Source organism: Peromyscus maniculatus, chromosome 11 (genome assembly GCF_049852395.1).
Source record: "Peromyscus maniculatus bairdii isolate BWxNUB_F1_BW_parent chromosome 11, HU_Pman_BW_mat_3.1, whole genome shotgun sequence".
In the NCBI taxonomy this organism is placed as follows: domain Eukaryota; kingdom Metazoa; phylum Chordata; class Mammalia; order Rodentia; family Cricetidae; genus Peromyscus; species Peromyscus maniculatus.
The window spans coordinates 83689345-83707468 of record NC_134862.1 but is presented as its reverse complement, the minus strand read 5'-3'; the positions used below and the strand labels follow the sequence as shown (position 1 = coordinate 83707468).

The window sequence follows — 18124 nt, the reverse complement described above, 5'->3', positions numbered from 1 at the left end:
CCACCAAAGCACTTGCTCTTGCCTTTCATGCTACTCTCTGAACCAGGCTCACTAGTAAATGCTAAATTCGATCTTACTTACTTTTCAAAGCAACTCCAAGAGCCAGGTCTCATTATTACAACTGAAAGTCCAAAGCCACACTGCCAATAGTGAGCAGCTGGCATTCAGACCAAGTTCCCTGTGCTCTCTGTCCATTTGATAGGCCTGCTCCAGACAGCTCCAGGATGCATTGGTCGGGCCCAGGTTGCCTTCCCACTGGGTTTTCTGGAGTCTAAAATCCTTTAATAGGGAATAACACTTTTGTTTCATAAGTCAGAATATGATTTGGAAAATAAACTATTATAGGGATATTTAAAGATTAATCCAAAAGTGAACCTGAATTGCCCAAATTTGCCCACAAGAGAGGACACAAGGGAAATGGTGACATGGAAGGGACAGGTCACAACTGTGAGAAGGCAAAATGTCAAGAGAAGGAGCCTGAGTGTTGGTGAAGTGGACACCCACTTTGTCCATACTTCCAACGTGGGCTTAGCTGCCATGCACATGCTGACATGTGCGTATGAACTAGATTTAGAATTCCAGGTTGGTCTTCCCTAAAGTCCTGGTTATCAGCTATGTGCTAATTAGCAAATGCCCACTTTGTTTAGTTTTTTTGTTTTGTTTTGTTTTTCTGATATCCAGTTTTGGATTTATTAGATATATTGCTGCTTTCTGGAATGTTCTATCCATGCAGGATTGTCCTGCCAATCATTTTAAACTATAGAGAAGGTTTTCCAGCAAGCTTTTCTCATCCTCTTAGATTCCCACCCAATATCCTTCCCAAGTTTATTTCCAGGGAAAGAGAGACTAAAGAACAAACTGATTCTTGCCCTTCCATTCTCTTGCCAGCTGTGTTTGCTGAGCATTCCCTCTGCATAAATGACTCCAGTCACATGCAGCAGCTGGCTGCCCTCTGCCCACGATGACCACTGAGTACGGTGTGTGCACTGCTTGGTGAGGAGCTCTGATTCTGGGAATCAACTTGATGGGAATCTTCTCAAAACTAGGGTGATCGTAACATTTATCATCCAAACTAGATAGCTTTCAGAACATGGAGGGGGCTGCTATTAATAAACTGCCTGGAATAACAGGCAGAGCTGGAACTATTGCAGGGCAAATAAGGACATGAAACAAGTGCAGACTGGTCAATTATGTCACATAGTCTTGGTCAGATCATATATGTTACGTAACAGACTCAGGGCAATCACGTCCACTCATGTCCGAGCATTGGGCACCCGATATGTTCTCGATGCTCCTACCTGGGGGAGATCTACTAAGGATTCCCCAAGAAAACTCACAGTTCAGAGAAAATCAAAATGTGACTTGCGGACATTAGTGCAGCACCAGTACTGACCAATTCTCTTGAGACCTGTTCATGACACATGCTCTACGAATTGATTTTCTTCATCATTTATTTAATCCTCACCTAATTCCATGAGGGAGGCACAGAGACTCAGTAACGTGAATTTACCCAGGGTATCCCAACATATAACCAGTGGAAACAGAGTTAGTTTTCGATATGTGTGGTTTTGAAAACTGAGCATACTATCATGCTCCACAGAGAACACAAGATACCTGTCATGGGAGAAGATCTGAGTGTCCATGACCAAAGACAAGTCCCTTTCTCCATCTTGTCACTGCTGGTGAACAGAGAAGGGAAGAAAGCTTATCAAATGAAGGGACAGTTGAGGTGAGCCTTGATGGACACTCAGAGGGGTGAGTGGAGACATGAGCTTCAGTGTCAAGCCTCATGGCTTAGTATTTGGGTCAGGAGAGCAAATTTCTCCCCAACAGCACTGGTAAGAGGAGACTGAAGAGACTTTACTGCCTGGCTTCACAACGGAGAACACGGGGGACCCAAAGTCCACAGCATCTTTGAGACACATGGATACTCATTCACAGAGCTGTTCCTGGGGAAAGTTTCTGTTACCTTTCAGAATCATTGAACTCTCCCCACCTCACTGAGGAACATGTCAAGAAAAAGATCAGCAAATTTTATTCATCAGGCAATATGAAACAGAGGAGCCCCACCTATGCCAATTTGTTTATTTGAGACAGGGTCTCATCTATCCCAGGATCACATACTCTCAGACTTGCTAAGTAGCCAGGGATAACCTTATGATTCTTCATCCTCCACCTCCCAAGTGCTGCAGTTCTAGGCTCCTCCTACCAAGCCTGGTTTATACTGTGTTGAGAATTGAATTCAGGGCTTCTTGCATGCACTCAGCCCACGGAGCTACATCCTCAGCCCCTAATTATGTTTATTTTTGAAGACAGCTGAAAAGCATCATTTTCATTACTAAGTTTTAAAGCTTAAATATTATGCCAATCTTTTTGGAAAGTAGTGTTCATCTTCAAAATGTCCGAAAAGCTGACATTAGGATTCTATCTTATGCTACCTATGGGTCCAAAACAAACCAATTAGAAGATACTCTCTCATCATGTGAATAGAGTTTACACATGAATTGAAACTCAGAATTTTAGTTTTATCTCCTTAAGAAATCATGGATGCGTTAATTAGTAATATTCCATTTTAGGTGAAATTTAATTTAAAAAGTCATCTCAAGTTGTGGCATACATCTGTGATCTTATTATTTGAGAGGTAGAATTATAAGTTTGAAGCCAGCCTGAACTACAAAGAAAGATGTCGTCTCAAAACAAACAAACAAACAGTCATCCTAATCATTCTCTCTATCCTGGAGACACCTACAGATTATTCAAAGATATCTTTGGTTCCAGTGTCAAGATGGCACATCTCTCAGTATCAGCCTCCATCTGTTCAGTTCTTACTTTTGTATCCTAGAATCCAGTCTTCTATTGTCTACCTTTATATCTGTTGAACAAGACTGGATGATTTCATAGCCATTTGTAGACTCAGCCTGTTTTTTTTTTTTGTTTTTTTTTTTTTTTAGGTAGTTCAAACACTTTAAAAATGAACTTCATCCTCTGGTAGTGTTTAGAGCCATTTACTTTCCATCCCAAGCATCAATAATAGCACCATTGCTTGCAAAAAAAAAAAAAAAAAAAAAACAAAAAAAACAAAAAACAAAAACAAAAAACAAAACAAAACAAAAAAACCACCAGGTTTCAGGGAAGGACATGAATCTACTAGTTTGGATACTGAAAATGATTCAAAAGCTGTTGAATGACCTACATGGCTCCTTTTGTGTGTGCACATATGTATACACATGATCATGGCTTATGACCAGTCTTTTCCAGATCATGAGGAAAGTTATCAGACTTGACAGTTGAAATAAGGAGCAGAAAATGTTGGAAGTGGAAGATGTAGGAAAGAAAGAGTCAAGGAAGCAAGAGGAAATTCTATCTAAAAACGATAAGATTTTTTGTTGTTGTTACATGCAGTAAGGTTGAGCCCTGCATTCAGTCTCTATTGCTAGACACTCAATAATTTATCTAAGCATATCTCTAAGTAATACAACATCTTTCTTGGTAAGTTAGCTATATTTCATTCAGTTCCTTCATCCAATGAATATCCAGTGAATGGAATATTCTATACTGGTTACTCTGCAAAGCTCTGGGAAGATGCTAATGGACAGGAAATGTATGATCCATGCTCTTATACAGGCAATGATACATTGACAGAGATAAAATGACATGTGATAAAAAGTGACAGATCAAAATTAAACATGTACATGCTAAAAACATTATTAGTTACTCTGTAGAAGACAGCATAAACGGCCAGAGAACTCTCCTTGAGCAGATGTCAGTTAAGAAACCAGTACCCTGGCAGTACATACTGTTAATCTCAAGCATTTGGGAGATAGAGGTGGCAGGACCACAAGTTCAAGGCCAACCCTAGCTACTTAGGAAATTCCCGAGTTGCATAGTGAGACTTCATCTCAAAATGTTAAAAATAAAATGGCTGAGTACAGCAAAATGAAAAGCATTCAATAACAGCAATCTATAGGCCAGCAAGATGGCTCAGTGGGGAAACCTGATGACTTGAGTTCGGTTCCTGGGAAACACACAGTGGAAAGGAAGATCTGAGCCCCCCAATTTGTCCTCTGACCTCCACACAAGTGCTATAGCATGTGCGTATCTACATGCTTGCTCTCAAAATAAATAAAAATGTGATCAACTATATTTCAGATAAGTGTTCTTAAAAGGCAGATCTATGATACTCCCCTGCTCACAGAACACTGTTCACCAAATAGAAACTCTTGGGCCTTGAGGGGAAAAATCTTTCTCCATCCCACCGCATGCACATCTCCTCAACCTCTGACTACACTGCCAATCCCCTCCCCTCACTGGAGCCAGCCTTGCATTCTCCTGTGTCCCTCTTGCTCTCTGCTCTGGTCTCTCCCTCCCCCACCCAACATCCGCCTGTTGAAATCCTACCCATCTTTCCAGGCCCAGCTTAAAGGCCACCTGTTCCAGCAAGCTTCTCCCTCTGCCAGAATTTCTCTTTCCTTCCTCCATCCTTCCTAAGGACTTTGCACCTCTTTCAGAATGCCTACTACACTCTGCCTTGAACCATACCCATTTATGCACATCACTGTGCCCCACCAGTCCAGCCTGCTAAAGGTCAGCTGGTAGGCAATTACAACTCTCAGATCCCAAGCAATGCCCTGTAGAGAGACTCATCTCCAAGCAAATTCAAAGATGCTGAAGGATGACTGCAAAGAATTGGGAAGGTGGAGAGTAGGATCAGAAGGAAAACGTGGATATTAAGTCACTAACTACAATACAAGACCGTTCTGGTTGGTTTTGACTCTTTCAAGAGAAGGAATCACATTCCCATGCATTTTTTTTTTTTGCAGTAGATTTTCATAATGGCTTAAGTTTATTAGTTAATCGTTTACTGGGTTCTTTATGCTAATTTTTTTTCAAGACAGGGTTTCTCTGTGTACCTTTGGAGCCTATCCTGGAACTCGCTCTGTAGATCAGGCTGGCCTCAAATTCACAGAGATCCTCCTGCCTCTGCCTCCCAAGTGCTGGGATTAAAGGTGTGTGCCACCACCGCCCAGCAAGCTAGATTTTAATAAAGGGATGTGAGCATTGAGAAGAGCACAGTAGAATTCTATAATGTGTGAGCTTCAGGCAGGGAATATATGCCCCTCCTGCTGCTGAAGAGAGACATTTAGGTTGCTTTATTTAATTCAGCCCGTCATTCATCCAAACTCACATTTATTTCTGACATACTAGCATCATTTTGTAGAAGAATAATTGTCTAGTCAAGAACATAGATTTAGATACTGGCTTGACTTTTAATACCTAACATGAGCCTGCACCCTCCTTACCCAAAAGAGAAGCTTAAACTCAGAATGCCTATAACTTTTCTCTTAAATAAATAAGTAAGTAAATAAGCAAATGGGTCTGTGACTGCTCTGACTTCCAGTGAATACATAAAATGCGGAACGGATAGGAAGTAAAAACAAAGTGTTGCATTATATATGGATAGGAACATTTTGGCAAATTGCTTTGTTAGGCAGTTTTGTTATTGTGCCAGCATTATAATGTTCCTACACAGTCACTGGATGTGGTGTGTTGATGGGAACCAGAAATAAAATGTCCATATAACATCCACATGGTATATTACAGTAACTGTTTTTTTTTAAATAACTAGAAGTACCCTCTAAAATAATGATTAAAGGTACAGTGTAGTAGCTACATAGACCAGCAATATGGTCAAGTACTTTTCACTGTCCATAATGTAAATGTTACAGCTTTTAAAATGTTCTCTTTATTCTTGAGAACATCATAAAAGTATAAAATGAAATAGGAACGAATCTACCTTCTATTCTCCCCATATACAAGTTGATCCCTCCAGACTTCATGTCTTTTTTTAATAACCCAGTAAATCCAGTTAGTGCTGCCTATATATGCACGGATGTGGGTCCATGCACTATCATGAGACTCCTCTAAGTAGTCACACTGCCCCCCAAACAACAATTTTCTCTCCCCCAGTTGATATCACCTGCCAATATTTTCTCAGTGAGGGGTGGGGCCCAAAGAGCACCTTTTCATCTATGCTAGAATCTTGGTTGTCCTGGGCTTTTGTAGGTCTAGTGCAGGTAACTATAGTTACTGTAAGTTCATGCACACAATAGCCATGTCATGTCTGAAAAATAGCATTTCAAAGGACTCCTCCCTACCCTCTAACTCTTACATTATTCCCATCTCCTCTTCCTGCTGTTCCCTTAGTCTTGGTGGGCTGGAGGTTGATTTCCATCTGGAAAAATGTTAGGCATGTTTGTTTCATCTCATCACAATCAGGAGGAACATAACCAGTTCCCAGTTGACAGGATGCAGTCACTAGGCAATGGAGCTTTTCAGCTTCACCATCATCTCTGGAACTACTGTAGTATACCACCTCTGTAGTCTGTCATTTTGGGTAGCATTGTATGTGGTTCATGGCTGTTCTTTTGTACACCCATTCACTGATTAGGTGAATTTTCCACAGTATTTGTGCAACAACAATTACAAGCCACTCTTTCAGAATCTCTGCTGCCAAAGTGACTGTTAATAGTGACCAGAATTTGAGCATCCCCCAAAGCAGACATCAATCTAATATGTTAGCAATTCCAGCAGGGAAATCTCTCTTAATCCAGTGGGACAGCACTGAACAATAGTGCAAAATACATATCTTATACTCATTGCAGCCTAGAGGTGAGCAAGTTCAGATATTGATCCTCATCTATTAATCACTGAGTGAAGAATGCCTTCGGGAGAACCTGGGCTCTTCCAGGTTCCTGTGCATGAGGATATGGTAAGTTCCAGAGAGCAGCTGGACACTAGTCTTCCATTGAAGAGGAAGATGCTAGGCCAAGGATATCAAACTAGAATACTCAGAAATGGTAGAGAGGATAAGGCTGAGTGCTGGCAACTCCCATTTGAACAAATCTACTTGTCAGACCAAATAATAGAAATTGAACTGCCCAAATGGATGTAAAAGCAAGCACAACAAAATGAAGTGGACAAATGGACATTTTCAGTCTGAAATACACTATTGTCTATACTACATTTGGGGCTAGGGAAATTGCTGAATGGTTAAAGCACTTGCTGAACAAGTAGCCTGGGAATAAATCTTTATAAATATAGTGTGAATTGTAAAAATGATTATCTTTGAGTGTTAAGTTTCTCAGTGACTTAGTTTTCTGCCGATCTGTGTTCTCTCCCTTGTGTATTGCTCTGTGTGACTAAGAAAGACATAGATTCACTGCAGGAAAAGCATAATCAGTACTGGAGGGTAGAGTCAGTCAAATTATCCTTGTAGAGAGAACAGTTCATTTGACCCGGAAATATCTGTAATATATGCCATATAGATTTTCAAATGTGCCCGAGCCTCCCTCTATTTTACTGTGGTCTTTCATTTATCCATTTTAATGTACTTCAGTCAAAAAGGAAGGTGGGCTAGAGCCTTGGAAGAACTACTGCTTTTTTTGGTGTTGGGAGGGGAGGGGAATAGATATTTCTGGACATTGGACCCAAAGCCTCACATATGCTCGGCAAGTGATCCACTACTGGACTGTAACCCTAGCCTTCTTTTTACTTTTTATTTTGAGACAGGGTTACATCAAATTGCTGGAACTAAACTCATTCTGCAACCCAAGCTGACCTTGAACTTGTGAGCCACAAACTGTTGGTTAGCTGAAGTCATAGGCAGCCATGACTAGGTCTAGCTAGGAATCTTGAGTCATTGTGATTTCTCCACCAAAACTGTCTTTAAGCAGAGATGGGTAAGGAAATAAAGCCAGCATTTTTTAACTTGACTCTGTAAAAAAAAAAAAAAAAAAAAAAAAAAAAAAAAAAAAAAAAAAAAAATCTTATCTGTAATCATGCCAGAAAAGGCCTTTCAACTCTCTTTGAAGGAAGTAACAGAGGTACAAAAGTGAAACTTGATTGATCTATTTTCTACAATTGTAGCAAGTTTTCTTGGACCACAGGCCCCCAGATCATGACACAAAGTCTTAATATTAGTTATAAATGCTTGGCCTTATCTTATGCTCCAACTAGCTCTTATAACTTAATTTAACCTATTTCTCTTCATCTACATTTTGCCTCGGGGATTTTTACCTTTCTTTCATTCTGTATGTCCTACTTTCCTACTTCTTCTGAGGCTGGCTGGCGGGGCCCTGATGTTACTCTCTCTTTCTCTCTTTTTCTCTCCTCCTCCAGCCTAGACTCCTCCTACTACTTATTCTCTCTTCCTTCTAGCCCCATCTATCCCTCTACTGCATTGCTATTGGTTGTTCAGCTTTTTATTAGGCCAATCAGATGCCTTAGGTAGGCAAGGTAAAACAAATGCAACACATCTTTACATAGTTAAAAAATGCAACATAAACAAATATAACACATCTTTGCCTAGTTAAAGTCATATTCTGCAACATGCAATCTTTGTGTATTTGCTGTTTGGTTGATGGGGGTGTCGCTAGGAACCTGTTTCATTGTTCTTCTCCCAGGACCCACCTCCTTCCTTACACTCCCACACCAGGTACCGGAGCTTCACCCAGGGTATGTTTCTGTACTTGGAGAACTCATTAATCACTGAAGAGGCACACAGAAGAAAGAGCACTATTGACTTAAGGTCACTCCCTTAGAAGTCTCTCTAGAGATTGTTTTGTCCCTCATAGGAAAGGGAGTCAGCATCCATTTCTGCTAAGCAGAGAACGGGAGAAAGTCAAACTGTATTAATTACCTTAGATCAGAAAGGACTTGCACTTCTGCTGGTGATGGTTTTCTAGTCCCGGCAGCTTTGCAAGTATTAATAGCATCCTTGTTCTTGGCAGAGGATGGTCCTCAGAGAGTGAGTAACTCTATGCTCAGAAGATGATTCCTTCTTGTTGCATAGTCCTTCTCATCCCCGTGTTATGTTGAGGCAGAGAAAGCTTGTCTTTAAGCTGTTTCAGATGCATCCACATCTTTAGAGTTAATCTCAGAAAGGGGTTTCTGCTCTGATTCTACATAGGTTTGATTTGCTTTATTTCTCCATTTTTAAACATGGCCTATGATTTAAAAGTATTTAAATTTTTTTAAACCTTCCTTTGAGAGCTCCAGTGAAGAAATGATTTTGAGAAGCAGCTTATTTGATGAGAAGCTCCCTTCTCCTGATCACTCAGCCATGTGTTCTTCACACAGAGGACTGGTGTAGCATCCACTCAGTATCTGTGCAGGGGCTTTCACTATCTAAGAACTTCAGTTTTAGTCCTCAGATTGTGCTCTCTGTATGTCCCTCTTTCATCCATTCAATACTAATAGTTTGTAGGCTTCCGTTCTTTTATCACCACCAGAAGACAGTCATCACAGTGTCCTGGACCTTCTTAAACACATCACCTCATCTGCCTGTCTTGTTTCATCCTCTTCCTAGTCCTGGCATACCAGCTCATGCTTACAACACACTTTTATGTAATTTCCTTGTCCGATTTGACTCTCACTACACACTTTGGATGCCAAACAAACAAAACGCCCCTCTTAAAGTAAGCAAGCAATAGGGAATTCTTAAATGAAGATCTGGCGCTTAACAAGTAGACTGGGACCAGAAGCTTCTTCTTTATAAGGATGGAGGATTGGAGGTGGAACGCAGGTACAAGTTCTACCACTGAGCCATGTACCTAGCCTGGAGGCTTCATTTTTGTGCCCTCCCCAGCCCTTTCCTGTGGCCAAGAAAAAAACTGAAACCACAAGAACAGAAAGCAGAGGCTGGGAAGATGGTTCGGTTGGTAAAGGACCTAGTGTGCAAGGATAAAGACATAAGCGCCCATACCCAGCACTCATGTCAAATCCTGGGCACAGCAGTAGGCACCTGTAATCCTAGAGCTGTGGAGGCAGAGAAAGGAGGGTCCACGGAATTTGCTGGTCAGCTAGTCTAGCCAATCAGCAAGCTCCTGATCCTTGAGAACATTGTCTCAAAATGACGGGGGAGAGTAATTGAAGAAAGCCTCAGCATTGACATCTGATCTTCACGTGTATGTGGGCACACACTCTTTCACCCTCTGGCAACACACACACACACACACACACACACACACACACACACACACACACACACAAATAGGAGGGGATGGAAAATCTCTGGTGACGGAAATGACATACACTGCCATTGTCTTTGCTGGTTCTTCACTCAGCCCTGTGTGGGAAAGGGAATAGCATGATTCTGGGAGCAGACAGCATCTTCACAGATAGCTATGACACCAAGGAAGTGCAGGTGAGTTAGATGAAGGGGAGCGTGGGAGAAAGAGTGGAGGAAGTGCCTCAGAAGCTAGAGTTTACAGAGTAGTCAGTAAGAGCCAAACTGAAGAAGACAATCCAAGCCCTTTATGGGCTTGATGTCTTGTAGTGCTTTACACACTTATATAGTTCACAAGTGACATCACTATGTAGCTCATATTTCCCTACCGTCAAGTAGGAGCAGAAATTATTTTCACATTGTTACACATGAAGACCTTGAAAATAGTATTGGGAAAATGTCTTGTTCAATGTTACTCTGTGTCTTCTGACCCCCAATGTGTGTTCCTTCTGACATATATTTTCCTTGGATATACATTGAGTGAAATGACAAATTAAAAAAGAAATCAGTTGTAGGAATAATCAGAGCATCTACTCAAAAGTGAACTTTACAACCTTATAGACTTCACCAATCTCCCAGTATCTCATAGACAGTGGGAGGAAGGATCCTGTGTAGCATGTCACTGCAGTGGAGAACTGGGCAGGTGGAGCCTTGGGAGCGCCCCTGCTTTCACAGAGGTGTCTGCAGAGAAAGAGGGAGAATCTTCTCAACCAGAGAGTATCAGAAGGCAGATGAGAGCCCGAGTGTGAAGGAGTTTTTTTCCCACTGGATAAAGGACATGTGATTGACAGCATCAACTCAATGGACTAAACTATCCTTCTCCCTATGATCACAGAAGCCGTGCAAGAGTGAACAAGAGCTCAGCTTCTACTTTGGAGGGGAGATATGGAACATCCTCAAGTCAACTTCCCTACTCCCCTAGTTTTAAAATATAGATTCCTGGGCCTATGGGATAGTGCAGTGGTTAGGAAAGTGTACTATTCTTCTAGAGATCCTAAGCTAGGCTCTGAGCACCCACAGCCGGTGGCTTACGATCAGCTCCAGGGTAATCAGGCCTCTGTGGCCATGTCACTTGTGTATTCACGCACACATACACAGAGAGAGAGAGAGAGAGAGAGAGAGAGAGAGAGAGAGAGAGAGAGAGAGAGAGAGAGAGAGAGGAGATAATTAAAAATACTGAAAATAAATTTTAAAACATTTTTTAAAAGGAAGATCCCAACCTCTGACCTGAGGCTTCTCCTTCATTAAGGCATGCTGAATCTCTATCCTAGATTTTTAGTTAAACTCCATGTAGGACTGGACAAAGGTATTTAAGAGATCATGATCTGAAAGACAATGGGGTGCTGCCATGTGCCTCTTGAGCAGGTGAGGTGCTGTCTGTATGGCCATGTTAGCCCCGCTGTTTAACCCCAAGATCTCTTTTTATAGGTGATTATCTTATTAACTTCCTTAAGCAACCTTAAAGCTGTGTGCTCTTGGCAGAGGCACATATAGATTTATGGCATAGCATCTGTTAATAATTCCAATTTCATTTCATTTACCAGCAGTAAAATTGAGGTCTTGGAGCCTGAGTGGAGGCAAATTGGAAACAAATCAAAACAAAATAATTGACTGGGAAATATGACAGGCTAATGAGAAGCATTGTTCAGAAAGCCCCTGCAAGGCTAACCAGTGTCCTATCAAGTGCTTCTATACCAATTTCCTAAGATGAGCAATCAAAGCAAAAGACACTTATCTTTCTAACGTCATGGAAATGGAATAAATGTCACCCCTCAGCTGTCCACGGCAACACCCACTCCAGCTTTCAGCTTGCTGGTTAGTTCACATGTCTACAAAGACTCAGGATGCACTCTCAAGAAATGATGACTAAGTTCCTGGATATTTTTGTCTTTAGTAAGCAAGATATTTATTTAGTTCATTGACTACAATTGTAGCTTTTTTCATGTGCATTTAGCCTGCGTTCTATTCATTTTCATTGTGAATTTCTATAAACTTACTGAATAATAATATAAAATAGTATATATAGAATATATAATTAACATATATATAATTTATTTATGATTTAAAACTTGCTACTATTACTAACTAGATAGCTCATCCATTTGTGAATTGCCAAACGTCTTCAACTTGCCATTAAGACTGATGCTATACACTTCAATTTCTCAAGGATATATGTTTTATAATGCTTTGGTTTGCAACATGTGTTCAAACTAAATACACTTTAATTGTTGTCCCACCTTCCTTCATTACTTATGTAGGTGCATAGATACATAGACAATACAATTAAATTAATTTTATTAAATTGGAGATAGGCTCTTATTTGGAGCCCTAGCTGGCCTAGAATTTGCTGTGTAGACCAGGCTAGCCTCACAAACTGATCTTTCTGACTCCCAAGTGTTGGAATTACAGGTATGCATCACCACACTCAGCTTCCAACCTCTTTGCAATGCCCAAATGGTGGGAACCAAAACAGAAAACAAGAAATCTCTTCCAGACTCATGAGTGGCAGATCATAGTTGTGTGTGTTACTTTTAGAGAAAGTTATGTCTGTGGTAAAGAAGAGGGATCTAAATTAGGAACACATTATGATTTCTTTCTTTTCCTGTATGACACATGACAAAAGAAACATGCTTTTAATTTTAGAACTTCTCTTTGTTGAAATAAGTGAGGAGACATCATTTTATAGTTGACTCAATTCCGTGTTCATTTTCAGGAGTGGAGCCACTATTTATTTGGTTATTGACAGTGCTGGGACCATTTTAAAGCTAAATTGAAAAGGAGATCTTTGCTTTGCAGACTTAGGAAAAGAACATAAGAAGACCCAGTCTAAAGGAAGGACTTGCTTTGACACTACCTATAAGTAGAGACACAGAATAATCTGGAAAAATTTGGCTAAAGGTTTCAAATATGCATCTCATTGACCTGCTCACTAAAGAGTAATAGAATCTGGATGTGGTGGTATATGTCCATAATTACAACACTCAGAGACCCAGGGGGCAAGGACCATAAGGTCATGGCCAATCTGGGCAACAAAGAGAGTTTGAAGCCAGTTTAAGCATTGTATCAAAAACAATAACAGAAAAAAGGGGGAGGGGGAATAGAAATGAGCAAGGCACGTCATATAGGATACATAGAATTGAACAAGGTGTGTAATAATACATAACATATAGGAAACAAATTTAAAAATAATCTTGCACACTGCTCTCTATGGGGCACATTTTCATTTGAAAGCAGGTATTGCAAAAGGAACTGGCAGAATTTGGCAAACTTCAATTTAGAACTTAAACTTGTAGTTTCATCATAATTAGGAACATGAAACTCTACGAAGAAATAATTTTAATTTCCTATATATTCCCTATCAAATGTAATCAGTTGTTTTTATTTCAAAGAATTCAATTAAAAATACTAGTCTTCTCATTTTAATCAGATTTGTGTTCATAGACTGCCCCCACCCCACCCCCTTCCATTTTATACTGCAGTATTAACTAGGTCAGCCAGGGTTGCTTGGCAGTCTTTGTGGCTATGGCCTTGTCATGTGGTTGGATAGTTAAAAATAATAATAACAATGTTTTGTCAACAAACCAGAGCTATGATTCTCAAGGGTTTGTAGTTTGCCTGAAATCTGAATGGGAAAATGTATGGGGATGCAAATAATGCATCCTGTCAGAAATCTTCCTCACTGTCCCCAGAGGTAACCAAGAAGTTCAGTCAAGAGGCACAAGGAAGGTTCATTGACAAGATTAGCAAAAGGTATTCTTCGGCTGAAGAAGGTGGAACAGTGAACCAATGTGAAAAGAAAGTACATACAATCTCACGTCTCACTGTAGATAATCAAATAACCACACAGAGACTTCTTAATAATCATGAATGCTCAGCCTTAGCTTATGCTTGTTCCTAACTTGTTCTTATAACTTAAATTAACCCATATTTTTTAACCTATGTTCTTTTACGTGGCTCAGTTACCTTTACTCTGTACTGACCATCCTGCTTCTTCTGGGCCTGGCTGGTGACTCTGCCTTTCTTCTTCCCTGAGACCTTTTTGTCCCCAAAAGTCTGACCTAAACTCTCCTTTCTTAGCTGTTGGCCATTCAGCTCTTAATTAAACCAATCACAGTGACACATCTTTACACAGTGTAAAGGAATATTCCACAAGATAGATTTCATACCACCTAGATCAATGAACTGGTACCCACCACTGAAGCCATGCATTTTGTTGTTGTTGTTGTTGTTGACTCTGACAAAGAATTCACTAGAAAGTGTGTGCTTGTTTGATGCTAGAAGAAGTTGGAAGGAATGTTTTAAAAGTTATTTTCATAGGTCAGGTAGAAGTATGGCTAAACTTTATGTAAAGCAAATATCCTTTCTCGAGCTTTCTCATTAACAATGTTCCATGACTTATGATTTTGTTCTTTCCTCTTTTTTTTTGTTTAATTTTAACTTTTCAACATGGCACCTCTTGATTTTATTCCTGTGTACTTTTTAAAAATATAAAATTAGTGTTGCTATGATGTTGAGTGAATAATAATTTAATTAGGTGTAGTAACACATTATGTGCAACAGTTGTCCTTTAGGCCATTTCTAGTAAGTTGCTGAAACAAATTTTATTAAGTAATTCTTCGATTTGTGTTCACTTCCACTATGCAGTCTCAGATCTGTTACCACTGGAAGCATATTCTCATCCACTTGTTTTTGTTGTTTGTTTATTTTTGTGGTATATGTATGAAAAATCAAAAAGGTAAAACAAATATGGAGTATTCTAAATAGTATGTGCTTGACACCAAGATATCCTACTCAGCAGCAGATCTGACAATGTGAAGACCATTTCCTTCCATTTTCTGGAAGTCTGGAAGTCAGTGGTGACAGACAGCTTTAATTAGGGCAAGAAATTTCCATTTTAATATAGTGACCCCAGTCTGCTTGACTGTGACTCTCTGATTCTTGGTAATATTTGACTTTGCAACTCCTATTTTAGAAACAGAAAGGGTAAGATTTGGGGGTTTTAAAATGACAGATTGATATCTTTTAGATAAAGGTTTGTGGGTAGAATCAACATTGACCCTAAAATCCTTAGTTAAGATGGAAGGATGGATGTTACAATTCAATAAAGAAGAAGAAAGTTGGGTGGTGGTGGCACACACCTTTATTCCCAGCCCTTGAGAGGCAGAGGCAAGCAGATCTTTGAGTTTAAGACCAGCGTGATCTACAGAGTGAGATCTAGAACAGCCAGGGCTACACAGAGAAGCCCTGTCTCGAAAAAAGCAAAGGAGAGAGAGAGAGAGAGAGAGAGAGAGAGAGAGAGAGAGAGAGAGAGAGGAAGAGAAGGGGCAGGACACAAAGAGAAGACAGCTCAAGGAGTTGGAAAGTAGCATAATGACCAAAATATGATTTTAATTTTGGACTTGTTTCTCAATAGAGTTTTTTAAGGGACTGGATTTGTCTGAACTTGTTGACTATGGGAGATACTTGAAATAAAGCAACTTAAGAAGATGAAATATGCTGGGTGGTGGCACACACCTTCAATCCCAGCACTTGGGAGGCAGAGCCAGTGGATCTCTGTGAGTTCGAGGCCAGCCTGGTCTACAGAGTGAGATCCAGGGTCTAGGACAGGCACCAAAACTACACAGAGGAGGAGGAGGAGGAGGAGGAGGAGGAGGAGGAGGAGGAGGAGGAGGAGGAGGAGGAGGAGAAGAAGAAGAAGAAGAAGAAGAAGAAGAAGAAGAAGAAGAAGAAGAAGAAGAAGAAGAAGAAGAAGAAGAAGAAGAAGAAGAGGAAATATTTATCTTGTCTCACAGTTTTGGAGATGCTAGTCCATGATTGACCCTGCTCCCCTTACCTTTGGCGACAGAGCACATTAAGAGAAGAACATGTAATGGAAGATGCTTGTCATCTCATGGTGAATGGGAAGTAAAAAGAGAGATCTAAGGGGGCTTTAGATATGGCTCAGTGGTTAAGAGCACAGGCTGCTCTTCCAGAGGACTCAGGTTCAATTCCTAGCACCCACATTGCAGCTCACAAATGTCTGTAACTCCTGTTCCAGGAGATCTGACACCTTCACACCAATGCACATAAAATAAATACATAAATGAGAGAGATCTGAGGGGACAGGGTCCCAATATTCCCTCTGAGATCACACCTACCATACAAAAGACATCCGACCAAGCCTTACCTCTTGAAGTTTCTACTGTGAACCTTATCCTCCAGATAGCCCCTTGGGTTGAGGACCATGTTTCAACACTGGGTTCTTGGAGTAAGGGTTGTCTATCCAAGAGCATATAGTGGTACAGAGAATCCACCCCAAAAGCATATACTCATCTTCACCCAACCCTTCCCTAGAAGAACTTCCTCTAGAGTTCTTCATTACTGAGTGGTGCACTTGCTGACATAAGTTCTTTTGTCTTTAATAGACCTAACTGCAAACGTGATTATTCTGCTCATCACTGCATTGATAAGCTTGCTTTCTGGGCCACAAAGGTACTGTTCGGGTAAGGGGCTTGTAATTCTATTTGAGTTATAAAGCTGGTAGAGAGCCAGTTGATCTTTGCTATAACTGATAAGCCTTCTCAGAGCATTCCCTTGCATATACCTTACTCAGAGGCAAAATTAAACAACTGATTGCCTGAAATGTTTAAGCTACTCCATAAAACATCTAAATGTGAGTGTTTTCTCAGTAAACCAATTCAACAAGGAAAGGGTCAGCATCTAAAGGAATGAAAATTATGGGACATGCATGCCTCACATCTGAAAATCTGGCTTCAATTCCCTATAGTCACCAGCTTGAAACTAGCAGACAGAATGGATGTTGGTCATGCTTCCATTGCTGCAGCTGTAAGCCGATGGGCAGATGTTGTCAAGCTAGTGAAGGCTTGTTTAATTTTCTAGAATCCCGAAAGTCTAACCTGTCCTGTCTGGTGATATGAGCTCCTTTACTGTTGTCTTTGGAATTCAGACTCAAAGAGTGGGTTGTAGTACAATGAGAGGAGCACACTAATGGACTAAACTCAATTCTCCGGGGAGCTGCCATTCCACATTCTTCTACCAGCTATGTGCAACATGGTTTGCACAGGACTCTAAATCATAGGTTTACCTCAATATCCAGGCAACACCATTTTTAAATTTAAAATTTTTCCCAAGATTCCTTCGATCTTTGTAAATATATTGAACTATTCTAGCTACAATTAAAATTAACAAGGACAAGAGAAAAGAGAGAAGATGCTGATTTGTCACTAGTCCAGTGTCATATTCATCTTGGATCAAAAGGTGCCAAAATCCTCATGGGGCCCTGTGGGTGTAATCGGACTCCCCACTTGATCCAGCCAGTTCCAAGTGGCCATGCTGACGTAGGTAGCTGGTCTTGGCAGTCAGCATGTCTCCACAATGAGAGGATTGATGGGAGCGGGCCGCACTGCCACTTGGCTCCCCTAGTCCTTTGGTGCTCAAATAAAATCTGTAATTTCAAGTTCCCCGGCTTGAAAACTGGGGGGTGATTGGTCATGCCATGTGAGATCCCAGTTAGCACCTCTGGAAAAGTTTATCCAAGGGCAAGAAATATCATATGTGCCAAACCAGAAATTCACATGAATCTGTCTCTATAGGCTAATTCAAATTGGACAATTTCACTCCAGCAGAGTCTCAGAAATTGGCCCATTTGAAGGGCTCTTGTTTCACAGATGATGGGTTTGCACAGATCTCTAAGCCTCTAGGACACACCCAAGTTTACCAACTTTCTATTCCAGAGTTCTTTCTTCTGCCCAATCCTACCTGCTTGTAGGAGAATGCTGTTCATTAAGTTGAGTGTAACTAGAATGTCACAGAAAAGACCTTAAATTTTTTTCACTCAGAGTACAAAAATAATTTTCCCATAAATTTTAGAAAAAAAATTATTCTAGATGTTTCTTTTAAAGATATACCAGTTCTATGTCAAATTCATCCTTACCAAAGATAATAACTTAACTATTCTAAATGTTAATTAATTAATTAACTTAATGTGTATGTACATGTCACAGCTTGAATGTGGAGGTCAGAGGATAATATGCAGAAGTCAGTTCTCTCCTTTCATCA

The 18124-nt window shown here is 40.4% G+C and overlaps 1 protein-coding gene across 2 annotated transcripts in view; it reads left to right on the top strand.

The window, feature by feature from the left end:
- Window positions 1–18124, top strand: part of Grem2 (gremlin 2, DAN family BMP antagonist) — a 99148-nt gene that overhangs the window by 14911 nt on the left and 66113 nt on the right. The window contains exon 2 of one of the 2 annotated variants that reach the window (XM_076548011.1): window positions 1601–1729. The exons of the other annotated variant lie outside the window; for it this stretch is intronic. Coding sequence (XP_076404126.1) covers window positions 1620–1729 — 110 coding nt within the window. The 5' untranslated portion in view covers window positions 1601–1619. The remainder of the gene's footprint in view (window positions 1–1600; window positions 1730–18124) is intronic. 2 annotated transcript variants of the gene reach the window in all.